We start from the raw sequence: 19,419 nt of genomic DNA on the forward strand, positions 1-19,419 counted from the left end.
TTAAATTGGCAGACCCTTATTCTGAGGCGATGTCCCCTAGTTTTAGTTTCCCCTATGAGTGGGAATATCCTCCCTGCATTTAACTTGTCGAGCACTCTATCATCTTATAAGTTTTTTACAGCCTCCAATGCAAGTATATATTTCATTATATATGGAGACTAAAACTACGCAGTACTCTAGGTGTGGCCTCAACAATACCCCGTACAGTTGTAGCAGAACTTCTCTGCTGCTGTACTCTATCCGCCTTGCAATACAGGCCAACATTCCATTTACCTTCCTGATTACTTGCTGTACCTGCATTCTAACGTTTTGTGCTTCATGTACAAGGACCTCCAGGTCCCTCTGACTGAAGCACTTTGCAATTTTTCTCCATTTTGAATTATTGTTTCCTTTTCTATTTTGTCTGCCAAAGCGGATAACCTCACATTTTCCCACATTATACTCTACCTGCCAAATTTTTGCCCAGTAACCTATCCTGTCTATATCCCTTTGCACATTTTTGTGTCCTCCTCACAATTTATTTTCCCACCCATCTTTGTATCATCAGCAAACCTGGCTACATAACACTCGGCCACTTCATCGAAGTCTTTAATATAGATTGTAATGGTTGTGACTCAGCCCCGATCCCCACGGCACCCCTCTAGTTACTGTTTGCCAACCAGAAAATGCGCCATTTTTCCCCACTCTCTGTTTTTTGTTAGCTAGCCAATCCTCTATCTATGCTAATATACTACCCCAAACTCAGTGAAATTTATCTTGCGCATTAACCTTTTATGTGTCGCCATATGGAATGCCTTCTGGAAATCCAAATACACCACATCCACTGGTTCCCCCTTATCCACCCTGTTCATTACATCCTCAAGGATCTCCAGCAAATTTGTCAAACATGATTTCCCTTTCATGAAACTATACTGACACTGCTTGGTTGAATTGTGCTTTTCCAAATGTCCCGCTACTGTTACCTTAATAATGGACTCCAGCATTTTCCCAACGACAGATGTTAGGCTAACTGGTCTCTAGTTTCTTGCTTGTTGTCTGCCTCCTTTTTTAAATATTGAAACATGCAATTGGTGAAAGAGCACTTAAAGGACGGATGGGGCCATTTAAGAACCAGTAGATTAGATACTTGTGGAGGCAGAAGGCATGGAGGAGGTAATAAATTAAAACTTTACATCTGTCTTAAATGGAGAATGGAATGCTACCAGTACAGCAGTAGAGCAGGAGGTAGTAGCAAAGTTGGATCAGATAAAATTAGATAAAAGGTTGGCACATCTCAAAGAAAAAAATACCATTCCGGAAAGGATGCATTGTTAGTTAGTGAGGGAAGAGATGAAATTGCAGAGGTTCTGGTTCCGATCATCCAACCTGCTCAGTTATGTGCAGTCAGGGCGGTGGCGACGGATTCCAGAATGCTGGAGGATTGCAAATGTTTACAAAAGGGGAGAGAGATTAACCTAGCCACTAAAGTGCACTCAACCTAATGTCGGTAGTTGGGAAATTTTTGGAGACACTAATGCAGGACAACATTTATTGGCATTTAGAAAAGTTTCGCTGAATAACTGAAAGTTAGCACGGATTTGTTCAAGGAAAATCGTGATGAGTAACTTGATTAAAATCTATTATGTAATAATGGAGAGGATTGATGATCCTACTGTGGTTCATGTTGAGCATCTGGACTATCAAAATTAATGTCCATGAGAGTAAAGGGACAGTGTCAGTATGGATATTAAATTTGACCAGGCACAGAAACATATAAATTAATGAGCTGTACTTGGTTATACACAGCATAATTTCAACGTTTGAATGTGACACTGAACTCAGAAACGTAAACGAAGAGGCTAATGCCAGACTTAAGAAAATAATAACATACGACTCAGAGCAGCAGTAGGCCATTCGTCCCTTCGAGCGTGCTCCATCATTCAAAATTATCATGTCTGATCTTCTACCTCAACTCCACCTTTCTGCCTTGTCCCTTTATCCATTCTCTTAGTATCATAAATATCCATCCAACTCTGCCTTGAATATACTCAATGATTGAACGTGCACAGTCTGTGGATTAGAGAATTCCAAAGATTCACAACCCTTTGAGTGAAGTGATTTCTCATCATCTCAGTCCTAAAAAGCTGACCCTTTATCGTGACACAGTGGCCCAGAGTTCTAAACTCGCCAGCCAGGGAACAATTCCTCCCAGCAGCTGTCCTGTCAACCCCTTAATGATTGTATACGTTTCAATGAGCTTGCCACTCATTCATCCAACTCCAGGGAATATAGGACCTGTATCTTCACCTATTCATTTAGTTGTGTTAATATCTCCCTTCAAACAGATGGGTGTTGAAGCAATATTGTACCTTCAGACCTAACGCTCAAATAGCAACACTTCATCTCATCAGCCTTGCAATCACGTGCTTCGTTCCACCACTGAGGAATTGAAAATAACTCACCTATCACTGAAACTGCAACGGGTTCGCTGTGTTGAGGAAGTTCTTCCGCCTCGTTTGAAACCCCGCAACTATAATCTCCTTCGGTGCTTTTCTTGATGTGACCGATTTGGTAAATACTTTTGGGTAGGTTGGACGCCTCTCGATAGATTTCTTGATTCGTCTGTTTGTAAAAAATGTAGTTAATCGGGGTAGAACCGTTGGACACTGAACAGGCTATCGACGCCGTGTCTCCTTCTATTAGCTCTGTTCCTGGGCTGATTGTGAGTTCCGGTTTTGACACTGGGATTCCTGTAAGTATAATTACTTGAGAGTCAAATTGCTTTGGTAGAATATGTTGTGTCACTTTTAAAGTCAAATAGAACTCTCATCATAACTAAGAGCCTCATCATTTAGTTTACCACACCAATATGTGGCGTCCGAATTGAGGAAATCCCGATCCTGGAACTACAATGTTTCCGATTGCTGTCCACCTGTGGCCACCCGACTATCTCTGGTCTGATCCTGAATCATACTGACTCTAAGAATCAAAGGCAGGAACTCTGCATTATAAACACTACTCTACCAGAATGCAATGGTGCCCAATCCACCACTCCACGTGGCAATCCATTCCATTCAGCACTCGTCTGCTGAAAGTAAGTTGTACTAAGCTCTATCCTCCCGCTTTTAGTGATAATTATGCTTTGATAATCCCTTTTTCCTGACCTCGCATTCAATGGAAACACATTGCCTTATTTACTTTATCCTCACACTTCCGTGTAAAAACACTAAAACATGTTCCTGTTAGTCCTGCTTACTCTTTTAATATTAATCCCAGAGGCTCAAGTCTAACCTGAAGAATAAAGGTTTCCTTCCCTGGCGAGTCAGCCCTGCCCGCCTTCTGTATTTTTAATGTCCTACATTATAATAATGACCACACTTCAAAAGCACTTCATTAGCTATATAGTGCTTTTGGACTTCGGGGCGCCGTGAAAGACGCTTAACAATCATTTCGTAACTCTTTCTTTTGAATATCATCTTCAGAATTAAGGCCCTAAATTGTAACCAGTGAATGTGGCCGAACGAATGTCCTGCACAAACACACACTTATTGTTACTCTTGTTCTCTAGGCACTGATGTATTTATTGATTTAAACAATGCGTGTAAAACACAAAGGTAATTCCCGCAGTAGACTGACGAATCCCCGTGTGAGGATTTGTTGGGAATTATGTGGAAGAAAGATGATTAGTAATTGCAGCAAATTTTACTCACGTCTGACTGAAACAGAAACAGGGTTACTGAGCTTCTTCACCTCACTGTTCCATGTAGTTGCTTCACACAGGTAACTCCCCGAATCGTCTGGCCGAGATGTTTCCTTGATATAATAGTTGTGGTCTTCCGCAAAGTTGAGAGCTTGTCCATCTTTGTAAAATTTGTATCTCAAAGAAGAACTGGAGCGAGATATTTCTACCAAACAGAGGAGTTTCAACTGTTGGCCCTCAAACAATTTAACTTCAGACTCAGCACTCAAAACAGGTTTGGAGAAGACCTCTACAAAATAGAACAAAATATGGAATTTCCAGTTTCCGCATCTATCACAGAATATGCATTCCTGTGTTTGTGAAACACCATTCAATGATCAGAACAATGAAAGGCACAGATATCCTTGGGTACGAGAGGATTATCCCCTGCACAACACCCTCAAAACCCCCATCAAGAATTTGAACTGTGCTCCCTACCCAGTTGATGCACAGATCTTAAATACTGAAGTCTCCTTCATCATTGTTGCAACTTCCACTTAGTTTTCAGATTGTTTGCTCCTTTGAAAATGCAAAGCTCGATTTATGATTGGCACAATCTAACGAAGAGGAAAAGGAATCCGAGGCAGCAGACATTCAGACATCAGTAGCTACAGGCATTTTGCCTCACCCTCCTCCCTGCTCTGTTGAAATTGGAGGGGATGAAAATTTATCTCTGGCCTCAGCGCAGAACCGGAGGTAGTAGATTGATCACTCTTTACATACTACAAAGGCCAATTTTCTGCTGATAAACCTTTGCGCCCTCGGATTTAAATTTTATGAGTAGTTAAAATAGAATATTTTGGGCAGTATTAAGTGGAAAGATATGGCCTGATTAAACTCTCTACTACTCCTAACTGTGTTCTGCTCATTGCTGCTTCACCCAGACAGAAACGGAGGAGGTAATTCTTCGTTGGGGCCCATGGGGTAAAACAGACGGTTTCGAATCTTGCATCAATTGTACAGCACGCATGACTGTCAGTCAATTGAAGATGACAGGAACCAAAAACGTGTGGGACATATAATGGGCAGCACATTCTATAGTGCCCATCTGCACTATTGCAGGACGCTAATATTACCGACTGGAAGTGTGCACTTGTCCTTAATTTGGAGTCCTTATAAGTATGATATTCATCAAATGCATAGATTGTGTAAGAACAACGTGGCACAATCATTTAAACAGATCAAATTGAAAATTAACATTTTGCCTGGTAAACTTGTGGGTACGTCCTTGACGAGATTGCATTCCTCCCATACTTTTACAACTATAATCCAATGAAGAATTATTTGCATGAAAGATGGACAGTTATTACAGCTGGTTTAATTTGACCTTTTACTGAAACGGAAACCTCATCACTCTTCTTTTTCACCCCGTGGTAGAAAGCATTTGCTTCACACAGGTAAGTCCCCGAGTCGTTCAAAGAAGCTGCCACCATATGCTTATAGTTTGCTGTTAGAAACATAGAAACATAGAAAATAGGTGCAGGAGTAGGCCATTCGGCCCTTCTAGCCTGCACCGCCATTCAATGAGTTCATGGCTGAACATTCAACTTCAGTACCCCATTCCTGCTTTCTCGCCATACCCCTTGATCCCCCTAGTAGTAAGGACCTCATCTAACTCCTTTTTGAATATATTTAGTGAATTGGCCTCAACAACTTTCTGTGGTGGAGAATTCCACAGGTTCACCACTCTCTGGGTGAAGAAGTTGCTCCGCATCTCGGTCCTTAATGGCTTACCCCTTATCCTTAGACTGTGACCTCTGGTTCTGGACTTCCCCAACATTGGGAACATTCTTCCTGCATCTAACCTGTCTAACCCCGTCAGAATTTTAAATGTTTCTATGAGGTCCCCTCTCATTCTTCTGAACTCCAGTGAATACAAGCTCAGTTGATCCAGTCTTTCTTGATAGGTCAGTCCCGCCATCCCGGGAATCAGTCTGGTGAATCTTCGCTGCACTCCCTCAATAGCAAGAATGTCCTTCCTCAGGTTAGGAGACCAAAACTGTACACAATACTCCATGCGTGGCCTCACCAATGCCCTGTACAACTGTAGCAACACCTCCCTGCCCCTGTACTCAAATCCCCTTGCTATGAAGGCCAACATGCCATTTGCTTTCTTAACCGCCTGCTGCACCTGCATGCTAATCTTCAATGACTGATGTACCATGACACCCAGGTCTCTTTGCACCTCCCCTTTTCCTAATCTGTCACCATTCAGATAATAGTCTGTCTCTCTGTTTTTACCACCAAAGTGGATAACCTCACATTTATCCACATTATACTTCATCTGCCATGCATTTGCCCACTCACCTAACCTATCCAAATCGATCTGCAGCCTCACAGCATCCTCCTCGCAGCTCACACTGCCACCTAACTTAGTGCCATCCGCAAATTTGGAGATACTACATTTAATCCCATCATCTAAATCATTAATGTACAGTGTAAACAGCTGGGGCCCCAGCACAGAACCTTGCGGTACCCCACTAGTCACTGCCTGCCATTCTGAAAAGTACCCATTTACTCCTACTCTTTGCTTCCTGTCTGACAACCAGTTCTCAATCCATGTCAGTACACTACCCCCAATCCTATGTGCTCTAACTTTGAACATCAATCTCTTGTGTGGGACCTTGTCGAACGCCTTCTGAAAGTCCAAATATACCACATCAACTGGTTCTCCCTTGTCCACTCTACTGGAGACATCCTCAACAAATTCCAGAAGATTTGTCAAGCATGATTTCCCTTTCACAAATCCATGCTGACTTGGACCTATCATGTCACCTCTTTCCAAATGCACTGCTATGACATCCTGAATAATTGATTCCATCATTTTACCCACTACCGATGTCAGGCTGACCGGTCTATAATTCCCTGTTTTCTCTCTCCTCCTTTTTTAAAAAGTGGGGTTACATTGGCTACCCTCCACTCTATAGGAACTGATCCAGAGTCAATGGAATGTTGGAAAATGACTGTCAACGCATCCACTATTTCCAAGGCCACCTCCTTAAGTACTCTGGGATGCAGTCAATCAGGCCATGGGGATTTATCGGCCTTCAATCCTATCAATTTCCCCAACACAATTTCCCGGCTTATAAGGATTTCCCTCAGTTCCTCCTCCTTACTAGACCCCCCGACCCCTTTTATAACCGGAAGGTTGTTCGTGTCCTCCTTCGTGAATACCGAACCAAAGTACTTGTTCAATTGGTCCGCCATTTCTTTGTTCCCCGTTATGACTTCCCCTGATTCTGACTGCAGGGGACCTACGTTTGTCTTTACTAACCTTTTTCTCTTTACATATCTATAGAAACTTTTGCAATCCGTCTTAATGTTCCCTGCAAGCTTCTTCTCATACTCCATTTTCCCTGCCCTAATCAAACCTTTTGTCCTCCTCTGCTGAGTTCGAAATTTCTCCCAGTCCCCAGGTTTGCTGCTATTTCTGGCCAATTTGTATGCCACTTCCTTGGCTTTAATACTATCCCTGATTTCCCTTGATAGCCATGGTTGATCCACCTTCCCTTTTTTATTTTTACGACAGACAGGAATGTACAATTGTTGTAATTCATCCATGCAGTCTCTAAATGTCTGCCATTGCCCATCCACAGTCAACCCCTTAAGTATCATTCGCCAATCCATCCCAGCCAATTCACGCCTCATACCTTCAAAGTTAGCCTTCTTTAAGTTCTGGACCCTGGTCTCTGAATTAACTGTTTCATTCTCCATCCCAATGCAGAATTCCACCATATTGTGGTCACTCTTCCCCAAGGGGCCTCGCACAACGAGATTGCTAATTAATCCTCTCTCATTACATAACACCCAGTCTAAGATGGCCTCCCCCCTAGTTGGTTCCTCGACATATTGGTCTAAAAAACCATCCCTTATGCACTCCAGGAAATCCTCCTCCACCGCATTGCTTCCAGTTTGGTTAGCCCAATCTATGTGCATATTAAAGTCACCCATTATAACTGCTGCACCTTTATTGCACGCACCCCTAATTTCATGTTTGATGCCCTCCCCAACATCACTACTACTGTTTTGGAGGTCTGTACACAACTCCCACTAACGTTTTTTGCCCTTCTGTTGAAGAAAGAGTCAGAGCTTCTCCATTTTTATAAAATGAGTATTGAAGCAAGATATTGGTCCAGAATTTTTGAACAAAGCAGATCAATTTTAACTGGTTTCCCTCAAATAATTCCAGTTCAGGCTCAGTCCTCAGATTAGGTTTGGAGAAGAGTTCTATGAAAACAGAATGTGGGATGACAGATAACGCTTCCTATCACAGAGTTAAAGAAAAAGCAGAGATTAATAATAAGAACAAGCCAATACACGAGGGGCGTCTATACTAAATGATAATCAGTGGAACTCTACAGCAGGCAGCATTGCTATATTGTTAGGGAATTCCTCTCGCTGCTTTGTTTGCGGAGACATTTATCCAATTAATATATATTTTGCTGTAACAGTAAACCCACGCTCGGCAAGACATATATTTCAACTGGAATCCTCCAATAGAACTGTTCTGTTTCAGCCATTCTCTGCTGTGTCTCACCAGCTATTGCAACCATGGTGAGCTCCACAAATGTACATCGGCATCACCACACAGCCGCCAGCTCAGCTGTCACTATCTGAAATAAAATAGACTCGGGCTTCTCATGGCCAGGGCGATGGATCGGTGATGACACAATGCACCCGCTGCGATGACAAAGACATCCAAGGGGATCGTCTCCAGATATTATTTGGAGGCTGCGTCTAAACCCGCCCCAATACCGCAAAGAAAAGAGCAACATAGAAGGGAGAGGAGCAAACTGCTGGATTCTATCCATACAAAATGGCCATCCGCTGGCACACCACTGTTGGTCCAGGCTCCCAGGCAGATCTGCTAGTCCTTTTTCCCAACTCCTCTGCATTGTTTTTGAGGGGAGAGTCAGGGTGATGTACCGGTTTCGTGAGAAAAAAAACTCCAGGCAGCATTTAGATGCAGCATGCTGGTATAGAGGTGAACCACTGACTTCTCCTCCGATGTGATGTGGCATCGGGGTGGGGGGGGGGAGGGGCGAGCGGAATCTGCTGGCGCTGGTAGGGGAGGAGATCAGCCTTGGGTTAAATATTGGAATATTGGCTTAAATAGCACGTTTTTAGATAAACATGATATGACCTAACGCGAACATGTTCTTCAGAGATCACACTGATATATATAATTTTGTAGAGATTCAGAACTTATCGGATTGCTAAACCTGTAATACAGATAAATATTCAAGCGTGATATAAACATTCCAGAATACCTCCTTCCCAAACCGGAAACGGCTCAATCTGTAAGTTCACATTGCCATCTAATATTGGGTGCAAAGTTTTGCAGTTATAGATTGTCATCAGCTTTACTTACTCTAAGAACTACTTCTAAACCAAACCGAATATATTTGACTCAAGATGTAACTTATTTCAGCAATCGACTATCATTATACTTGTTTCTACCCTCATCTGCAATCCTAACTACAATCGTGTCTAGGACAAATAAAGAACAAATTGGAAGCAGTGGTCAATTGACATTGAATTTAATGATGGCTGCATTTGGAGTTTATTAATGTTGCTCTACGCGTGCAGCACTTGCCCAAAATTTTCCCCAGCTCTTCTTAGTTTGGAACTGTGTTGGTAACAGCTGGTAAATGTAAATACATCCCCGTTTGACCGGGAACTAACCGGCGACTGGACATGAGAAATATCACGGGCATTGGGCTGTTATGTGCATGCTGTGTGGGGCCGAGTTATTAACAACGTTCTCATTTTCCTGTGAATTCTATTATGGAATTGGCTTCGTTTATATTCAGCTCAGTGAATGGTATTGTCACCTCTAAGGCCAGAGTGCTTGCAATTTAAAATCATCTTTCTCTTACTATGTAAAGAGAATACGACAATAACTTACATTTATGATACGCCTTGAACTAAAGAAAATAAGCCAGGCGCAGGTTAGAATGTGTCAGGCCGGGGTAGGAGTCGGTGTTATGGGGGATGTGTCGAATATCAGATTATTGCAGAGTAGGATGTTACGATTGCATACCTTCTCTGTCAGACTTGCAGCTTGACTGGGGAGAGGTAAAGGAGTGGTTGGCAAGGAAGCAACATTTTTAATGAAGGCTTAAGACAACTAGTTTGGGAGATTTCATGTTCAACCGAGGAGGTTGTAGCTCATCCAAGACACAGAGGTGCATTTCAGTGTTCGGCACCTGGGCGTTAAGCATCGCCTACGCAGAGCACGCAATCAGGATTCCACCACTAAGGAGTCAGTTTTGGTTGCAGAACCAACCATATATTTATGCCATTAATTTCAAATGACTGAAGTTCCAGCGGGTTCTATGGGGAACAAACCACCCCATCTGGAAGGACTACATCCAGCTCTATGTGCATTTTGCGTCACCCAGCGGGCACAGGATGAAGCGCTGCATAGTGCCCATAAAAGACAGAATGTAGAAAATCTTCATGGCCTCAGCTATTTGCCTAACTCAGCTACACTTTACCATACACTAACAAAACATCCGCTGATGTTGGTAGGGGATTGTGCTGGTTTGCAAACCATAGAAACAGGCGCTGTTTAGTAGACCCTACAGTTCCGGCGCTTTTCTCCTGTTAACAGTCAAAAGGGGCATTCAGACTCTTAACGATTGCAGTCGGTTTAAAGTTACAATGGTAGCATGAAATTAGCGACTCTCTTCAGACAGTAACGTGCCCTTTCATAGAGAATGTGAGTAGGTCCGAAAGCAGCCTTGGTGTTGTCAGATTAATGCTTGGCCGCTTTACCTGCTCTTGGAATTCCTCGCATTGGATTTCATTGGTGGAAGAACAGACCACAATCTACCAAAACTCCTCAGCTACAGGGGTGTGCCTAAGACTGGAGGATTCCAATTGTTTATCCCTTGTTCCGAAAAGGGGAGCACGATAAACTTGGAAATGACAGATCAGTTAGTGATGGGGAAGAATTTAGAAACCGTAGCTTGGAGAACATTAACATCCACTTGGACAACCATGGATTAATAAACGAGCGCCATCACGGATTTGTCAAGGGCAAACCGTTTTTGACTGACTCGATGTAGTAACAGAGAGGTTTGATGAAGGCAATGCCGCTGATGCTCTGCAAATGGACTTTAAAAAAACGTTTCATAAAATACCAATTTATAGGCTGGCGAGCAAAATTAACGATAAAAGGGACATTAGCATACAGTGGCATCATGTTTAGGCTGTAGGACCAATCAGACTGGATAATGATCCGGAGACATCACTTCGAATCCATCCATGGCAACGCAATAATTACAATTCAATAACTGCGGAATAAAGTGCTATTAATGCAGACCATGCAACTGCTGGATTGTCGGAAAACCCATCTGGCTCACTAATGTCTTATCGGGAAGGATATCTGCTGCACTTACCCGGTCTGGCCTTTATGTGACTCCAGGCCCACAGCAATGTTGTTGACTCTTAACCATCCTTCGAAATGGCTTAGGGAAGCCTTCAGTTGTATTCAAGATGGCGCCACACCACAACCTTGTTAAGGGCAGTTACAGATGGGCAATACACGCTGGGGTTGCCAACAACGCCCACATTCCCTAAAAGCAGCATGTATACAACATTGGCCAAGGCACAGAAAACAGAGCAGTGTGGTGAATGGCGCTTTTTCAGACTGGAGGGAGGTATACAGTACTAGGACCACTGCTGAAATTGTTATACATCAGTGATTTGGACATGGCTTTACAGTGCACAATTTCTAAATCTGCGGATTACAAGAAACTTGGAAATGTAGCAAAGAGTAAGATAGTGATAGACTTCAAGACTACAAAAATAGATTGAAGGACTAGTATTTGGAATTTAGCGCAGAAAAGTGTGATGTGAAACATTTTGAACGGAAGAATGGTACAATATTATATGGGCGAAAGAACAGCGAAATGTGGGTTTTTATGCAAAATTGGGGAATGTTGGCAGGACAGATTAACAAAGCAGTTACAAAACAAATGAATACGGGGCTTGATAAATTGAAGCATAGAGTACAACCAGGAAATTATGCTACACACATTCAAAACAAGATTTCCACCCCAGCTGAGATATTGTGTCCTGGATGAATTGATGGGATGACTCCTAGAACAATACGTTGTGGAACCAGCCAGGGCACAGGATATTTTAGATATTCGCTTGTGTAATTAGACAGGGTAAATTGGTAATTTCATAGTAAAGGATCCTCGAAGGAAAAGTTTCACAATATGAGATAATTTCACGTTAATTTCGAGAGTGACGTACTTAAGTCCGGAACTGGAGTAGTAAATTTAAATAAATAAAAGTACATTTGAGGCACAAGTTGGCTCAGGTAGATTTGGAAATTAGATTGAATATTAACAATGGCGAATATTTAAATAATATTTCATAATTCTCATCCAATATATATTGCATTGAGAAATAAAACCTCCACGGGACAAGTGAATCACCCGTGCTAACTACAGAAGTAAAGGAAATAAGCTGTTGTTGTTGTATAGTGTAATTTTTAAAGAAGAGGCTTTTAATGTTTTCAGGAAGAGTAGTAAGGTGAATAATTGGGACTGTTTTAAAAACCATCAAAGGATGAACAAAAAATTGATTGAAAGCGAGAAATAAAATGTGAGAGTAACGTAGAAGGACTTATAAAAACAGATTGCATGAGCTTCTGCAAGGTAACGAGAGTACCAAAAGTAAGCGTGGGTCATGTAGAAGCTGGGAATGGTGAAATTATAATGTGCAATAAAGCAATGGCAGAAGGTTTAAACTAATATTTTGTATCTGTTTTCAAAGTAGAAGAAATAAGCAGCATATCAAAAAAGGTTGGGAACCAAGGGGCTAATGAGAGTGAAGAACATCAATAAAAATTCTGGAGAAATAATAGTATTACAAGCTGAAAATCCTCTGGACCTGAAGCAGTACACACTAGGTTTCCAAAAGAGATGCTTGCAAAAGTACTGGATGCATTGCTTTCACCCTTCCAAAATTACCTACATTCTGGAACGGTCTACGTGGACTAGAACATACCAAATGTAACATCGCTATTTAGGAAAGGAGGTGGAGAGAAAACAGGCAACTACAGGCCAGTTAGCCTGACATCAATCGTTGGGAAAAGGCTCGAATCCAATTTAAGGAAATGGTAACAGCACACTCAGAAAATCATCTCGACCCGGAATTTCCAGGGTTTATGACCATGAATGTAGCCGTAAGTGCCCCACAAGTTCCGAGTTTGCGCATGTGCGAAAACCTGTAGGTTGCAATCTCTCTCAAGTTTCAGCTTGACAGGTGCTCCGTCTGCCCAGCAAAAGGACATTCGCTTGTGGAGGGATGTGCTATTTGCCCAAACACTGCCCAGCGAATGCTCGGGAAACTCTTATATCTGGTGTAAGACCTTCTTTTACCAGCGTGTCTAAACTAATAATAAAATATTTTAAAGATTATTTTAACATAACAAATCTTTACAATTATTTATTTTCTTTTAACCACTTTACAATGTTTACATTCATTTTTCAAATATTTTGCTCTGTTGCTCTTTGCTTTGCATTTTATTTTATTTTATTTTATTAATGTTAAACATGGAAAAACGTATTTTTATTTAACTGGTGCGTAACCATGTTTGTTAGGGGATTACTATTAAGCATTTGGGATTCTGTGCGTTATTTGAATCCCCATAATCATAATGCGGTTCCCCATTTCTAACTGGCCTGGCCTACATGATCTAAGGAGCACTTGTGAACCGCCTGTGCCACTGGGATCCATGGTTCTCTCTTCATGTGTACTGATTGTGGCGCATACCTGCAAGTTGACGATCATCCGGGCCCATCAGGTAGATTCGTATTTTTCTCATGATTCAGAGTAATTCGATACCGGGAAGCCTCCGAGTGCATATTCAGATTCAATATGGTTAGGCAGAGTCAACATGGCTTTATGAAAGGGATATCGTGCTTGTCAAATCGATTAGTTTTTTTCTGGATGTGACGAGCAGGACAGATTAAGGGGAACCAGTGGATGTGGTATATTTGAATTTGCAAAACGCAGTAGGCAAGATGCCACATGAAAGGTTGTTGAACAAGATAAGGGCTTATATAATAAGTGCGATATATTAGCATGCATACTGGATTGGTTAAAGGACAGAAAAGAGAGAATGGAATGAATGTGTTATTATCAGCTTGTTAGCCTGTTACTAGTGGTGTGCTGCAAGGATCAGTGCTTAGGCCTCAGCTATTTACAATTTAATGACTTAGAGGAAGGGACCGGGTGTAATTTCTCCAAGTTTGTTAATGATACAAACCTTGGTGAGAAAGCAAGCTATGAGCAGGACACAAAGAGTGAACAAGGGATATATATAGGTTAAGTGAGTGGACAAGAAGCTGGCAGGTAGAGTATAATGTGGGGACATTTGTGTTTATTCACTTTGCTAGGAAGAATAGAAAAACAGAATATTTTTAAATGTTGATAAAGTATTAAATGTTGGTACAAAAGCAAAATACTGCGGATTCTGGAAATCTGAAATAAAAAAGAACATTCTGGAAATACTCAGCTGTTCAGGCAGCATCTATGCAAACAGAATCAGAGTTAACGTTTCAGGTCGATGAACCTTCTTCAGAACTGGAAAAAGTTGGAGATGTAACAGGTTTCTAAGCAAGTGTAGGAGCGGGGAAAGCGGGATGGGAGAAAATAATAACATGCCCATAATAGGGTGGAAGGCAGAAAAGATTAAGAGATAAATGGTAGGATGATGCAAGGCAAAATGAGATGGCAATGGTACAAGTTAAGATACAAAAGATGAGTATAGATAGGATAGAAATGCAAAAATCGTCAACAGCTGCGATGGGAAAGAAAATTACAGAAAAAAAGAAGAAAAAGTGTAATTAATTATAAAATAATAAATACATAATAATTGGGGCAGGGATTACGCTCTGAAATTGTTGAACTCGATATTTAATCCAGAAGGTTGTAAAGTGCTTAAACGAAAGATGAGGTGCTGTTCGTTGAGCTTCATTGGAACAGTGTAGAAGGCCGGAGGTGGAGAGGTCAGATTGGGAGTGGAGAGGAGAATTAAAGATATAGGTGACCGGAAACTCAGGGTCATGTTTACGGACTGAATAGAGTGGTTCTGCTAAGCAGTCACACAATCTGCGTTTGATCTCCCCAATGTACAGAAGACCACACCGTGAGCAGCGAATACATTATACTAACTTGAAAAGTACAAATAAATCGCTGTTTCATCTGGAAGGAATGTTTCGGACCCTGGACGGTTGGAAGTGTAGGAGTGGTAAAAGGAGTGTTGCCTCTTCTGTGCTTGCACGGGAAGGTGCCGTGGGAAGGGGAGGGGGTGCTGGGGGTGATTGTGGAGTGTACCAAGGTGTCGAGGAAGGAGCGGTCCCTTAGGAATGCTGAAAGGGCAGGGGACAGGAGGATGTGTTTGGTGGTGCACCATCATTGCTTTTGTCTGTTAATCTCTTCTGCCTTCCACACTATCACTGTCCTTCCCGTTGTTGATTCCTTTCCTCCCTTCTTTTCCTGTCCTGTACATGCTTAAAAACCTGTTATATTTCTAACTTTTCCAGTTCTGACGAAGGGTCATCGATCTGAAAGTTTAACTCTGTTTCTCTCTCCACAGATATTGTGTGATTTACTCAGTACTTCCAGCATCTTCGATTTATATAGCAAATGGTGATGTTCAGGAGAATTTTGGTGTCCACGTACATGAAACAATAAATGTTAACATTATTGCAAGGGATTTGGTGTAAAATCGTAAGGAAGCCTTTTTACAATTGAATAGGACTTTAGTGAGATCACGTCTGGTGTACTGTGCACAGTTTTAGTTTCTTTCCTAAGAAGGGTACACTTGCCCTGGAGGGGGTGCAACTATGGTTCACTACATTGATCTCTGGGATGAGAAGGCTGTCCTATGAGGTGAAATTGAGTAGTTTGGGCCTGTATCCTCAGGAGATTAGAAGAATGAGAGGTAACCTCCTAAACACATAACCGATTCTCAATGTGCTTGGAGTAGATGCTAAAAAGCCCTGTCCCCTGGCTGCAGTGTCTAGAACTAAGTGGCATTGGCTCCGGGCAAGTGTCGGCCATTTAGGCCTGAGGTGATCAGAAATGTCTTCAATCAGAGGGTGGTGAATCAATGGAAGTCCATTCGCCGGAGAGCTGTAGATGCTCGGCCGTTTACAATATTCAAGACTGAGATTCATATTTTTTTCGGATTCTTAAGTGCATCATGTGATATGGGAATTGGACGGGAATGTGGAGTTGAAGTGGAAGATCAGCCGTAAATTTATTCAATTGCAGAGTAGGCTCGAAGGGCCGTATGACCTACTCTTGCTGTTATTCATTATGTTCTTATTTCTAATTCTGGGCACCCCACTTGAGGAAAGAGGTGACGGCGTTGGAGTGGGCACAGGAAATAAATACGAGAATGGTCCAGGGATGAGGGATTACAATTACTGGAGAAGCAGGGGTTGTTCTCCTTAGAACAGAGAAGGGCTAAGAGTAGATTTGATAGAGGTGTATACATTGTTGTACAGTTTCGATACAATAGATGCAGGTAAAGTGTTTTCAAAAGCAATAGGTCGATACCCAGAACGTAAGGCGAATTGCAAAAAAAAGGCGACTTGCGAAATGCACTGCATGATTTGGTGATGGAAACTCGTTAAATTGCAGGTTTCAAAAGACAATTGGTTAAAAACCTGAAGCAGAAAAATGCAGGGATATAGGGACAGAGCGCGGGAGTGGGACTAACTTGTTTGCTCCTCGAAAGAGCCGACGCAGATTCGATCGGCCGAATGGCCACGTTCTGTGCTGTGTTACTTTATGATTCTATATTTATATGATCATCAGCTAGAAGGGCTCCTGATACAGGCCAGCTGTTTTGAGGATGGGCCCGACCAGGGAATCGTCCAGCAGCGCGTGGTTAAGGAAATGAAAACTAAAGGTTCTCCACCGACATTTCTTGAGCGTTCACGCGAGCAACCAAGAAAGAAAACTCCCATCACACCGCTTCATTGGGTACTCATAGCCCTTAACGTTAGCACAGTGTGTAATTTTGCTGCATTTACTTCGGATGCAGGCAAACGTATCCACATTTTCCTTAAGAATCGCAAATAATCCTCAAGTTTAACATATTTGTCCAGGCAAAATAGAACTGACCCTGGGGTATACCATTGCACACTGCACTCCAGACTGAAAAACAATCGTTCATCACTACTCTCTGCCGTGTGCCCCTGCCAGTTTTGTTAACCACACTGCCTCTGCCCCTTTAATCCCACGAGCTTCAATCTTGCTAACAAGTCCATGATGTTATTCTTAATCAAACGTCTCTTGGAAAGCCCGATGTACAACATTGCTTTTATCAACCCTCTCTATTACTCATTCAAAGAGCTGAATATCCATCCATCTATTTACTCAATTGACAGAAATAAAATTTCAACTAGTCCACTCTTTCCTATTCATTACTCTGTCTTTATTGTATTGTAGCAGTTTTTAAACTTGGAACTCTTGCTTAAAACGGGGGTTCGGATTGGCCGACCATTAGAGAAACTTTCCGATGACCTATTCCTATATTATTCCTTATGTTCTTCTGCACAATTCTGGGCACCACACCATAGGAAGGCCGTGAAGGCTTTCGAGTGGGCGAAGGAAAGCAAAAGTAGAATAGTCCAGAGATGAGAGATTACAGTTACTAGAGAAGCTACGGTTTTTCTCCTCAGAGCATAGAAGGCTAAGAGGAGACTTGATAGAGGTGTTTAAATTGTTGAAGGTTTCAGATACAGTAGATAAAGAAAAACTGTTTCCAAAGGCAATGGATCGATAACAAGAGGACACAGATTTATGGTGATTGGGAAAACAGGCGAAATTAGGAATGCCTGCCTGATTTGCAGATGGAAATAAATTAATAATAGGGTTCAAAAGTGAATTGGTTAAATACTTGAAGAAGAAAAAAATTGCATGGATATGGGGAAAGATTTGGAGAGTGGATCTAACTAGATTGCTCTTCGAAAGAGCCGGCCCAGAATCGATGGGGCGAATGGTCAGGTTCTGTGCCATGTTACACTCTGATTCTGCGTTTCTATGATCAGCAGGCAGGATTTGGTAGGGCATACATGAAATGAAATAAGCACTTTACTTTTTATTTATTTAGGCTACCCACGCATCCTCTGAAAGATTTGTTTGGCAGAGTATCGGCTCACAAGCTCCAGTACCAACTTTGTTCAAAAGCCGGCTCCCTTGAGGGCTGCCATGGTCGAAGGGAAACCGACTTTGGCGTCAGGCCTGAACATACCCACCCGACTCACCGTCCTGCTTTTGTACACAGATGCAGGTCTGCCGATAGTGATATGAGTGTGGGGATGCCCAGGGAATTGTCCAGCAACCTGTGGGTACGGAAATGAAAGTGGAAGGGTCTCCACTGACCTTTGCTGAGCGTTCACAGGAGCAACCAAGAGAAAAACCACTCACCGCACGGCTACATTGGGCACTCAAAGCCCTTGCAGTATGGACTTCAGATACTTGCCAAGGTGTCTAAATTATAATGTTTTCCCACGTAATCACGAATAATCCTCAAATTTAACGTAAATGTCCAGCTAAGAGAGAAGTGATCGTAATATCGTCCCCTGGGGCATACCATTGTAGACTGCCCTCCATTCTTTATCTCCACGGTTCACGACTACTATCTGCTGTGTGTCTCTGCCAATTGTTATCCACACTGCCTTTGTCCCTTTAATCTTACAGGCTTCAATCTTGCCAACAAGTCTATTATGTAATACTTTACCAAACGCATCTTGCAAGTCCCTATACACTACATCAACCACATTGCCTTCATCAAACATCTCGATTACTCATTCAGAGGACTGATTATCTACACATCCATCAATGTACTGACATTACAGTAGCAAATATTCATATCATAAATAATATGATGTGCTCAACCACACCCTCACCACCACCTTGGACGCCCTAGTCCCTCTTAAAACCAATACTCTCTCTCACCATGATCGTTCCCCATTTTACTGCCGTCACATTCCTCCCGCAAGTCCAAGGGGTGCAGACTTGAATGGATGTGGCGAATTTATTTTGTCGCGGCAAAGAATACAAGAGCAAGGATGTTATGCTTCAACTGTATAAAACACTGGTTAGGCAGCAGCTGAAGTACTGTGTGGAGTTCTGGATACCATGTTACAGGAAAGATGTGAATGCATTGGAAAGGGCGGAGCGGAGATTTACAAAAATGTTGCCTTTACTGGAGAATTTTAGCTATGAGGAAAGAATGGAAATGCGCTGTCTCTTTTCATTGGAACAGAGGAGACTGTGGGGAGACCTGACTGAGGTGTATAAAATTATGAAGGGCCTGGACACATTATATAGGAAGGATTTATTTCCTTTGGCAGAGGTGCCAACAACCAGAGGGCATAGATTTAAAGTAATTGGAGGAGGTATAAAGGGTATTTGAGGGTAGCTTTCTTCACCAAGAGGGCGGTGGCGTTCTGCAACTCACGGCCTGAAAGGTTGGTAGAGGCAGAAACCCTCACCACGTTTAAAAAAGACTTGGATGTGCACTTAAAGTGCCGCAGTCTACAGGGCTATGGATCAAGAGCTGAAAAGTGGGATAAGGCTGGATAAATCTTGGTCGGCTGGCCTGGACACAATGGAATGAAATGGCCTCCTTCCATGCTGTAAAGTTCTATGATTCT

The 19,419-nt window shown here is 42.3% G+C and overlaps 1 protein-coding gene across 1 annotated transcript; it reads right to left on the reverse strand.

Annotated features, from left to right (window-relative positions):
* Positions 1-1,942: 1,942 nt before the first annotated feature.
* LOC139247333 (Fc receptor-like protein 2) lies at positions 1,943-18,558 on the reverse strand. Its single transcript, XM_070871600.1, has 5 exons — positions 18,459-18,558; positions 5,046-5,165; positions 3,690-3,968; positions 2,442-2,729; positions 1,943-2,049 (listed from the first exon to the last, which is right to left on the reverse strand). The coding sequence occupies exons 1-5, from the start codon at positions 18,556-18,558 to the stop codon at positions 1,943-1,945; spliced, it is 894 nt and encodes a 297-aa protein (XP_070727701.1).
* Positions 18,559-19,419: the final 861 nt, after the last annotated feature.

Source organism: Pristiophorus japonicus, unplaced genomic scaffold (genome assembly GCF_044704955.1).
Source record: "Pristiophorus japonicus isolate sPriJap1 unplaced genomic scaffold, sPriJap1.hap1 HAP1_SCAFFOLD_270, whole genome shotgun sequence".
NCBI classification, from domain to species: domain Eukaryota; kingdom Metazoa; phylum Chordata; class Chondrichthyes; family Pristiophoridae; genus Pristiophorus; species Pristiophorus japonicus.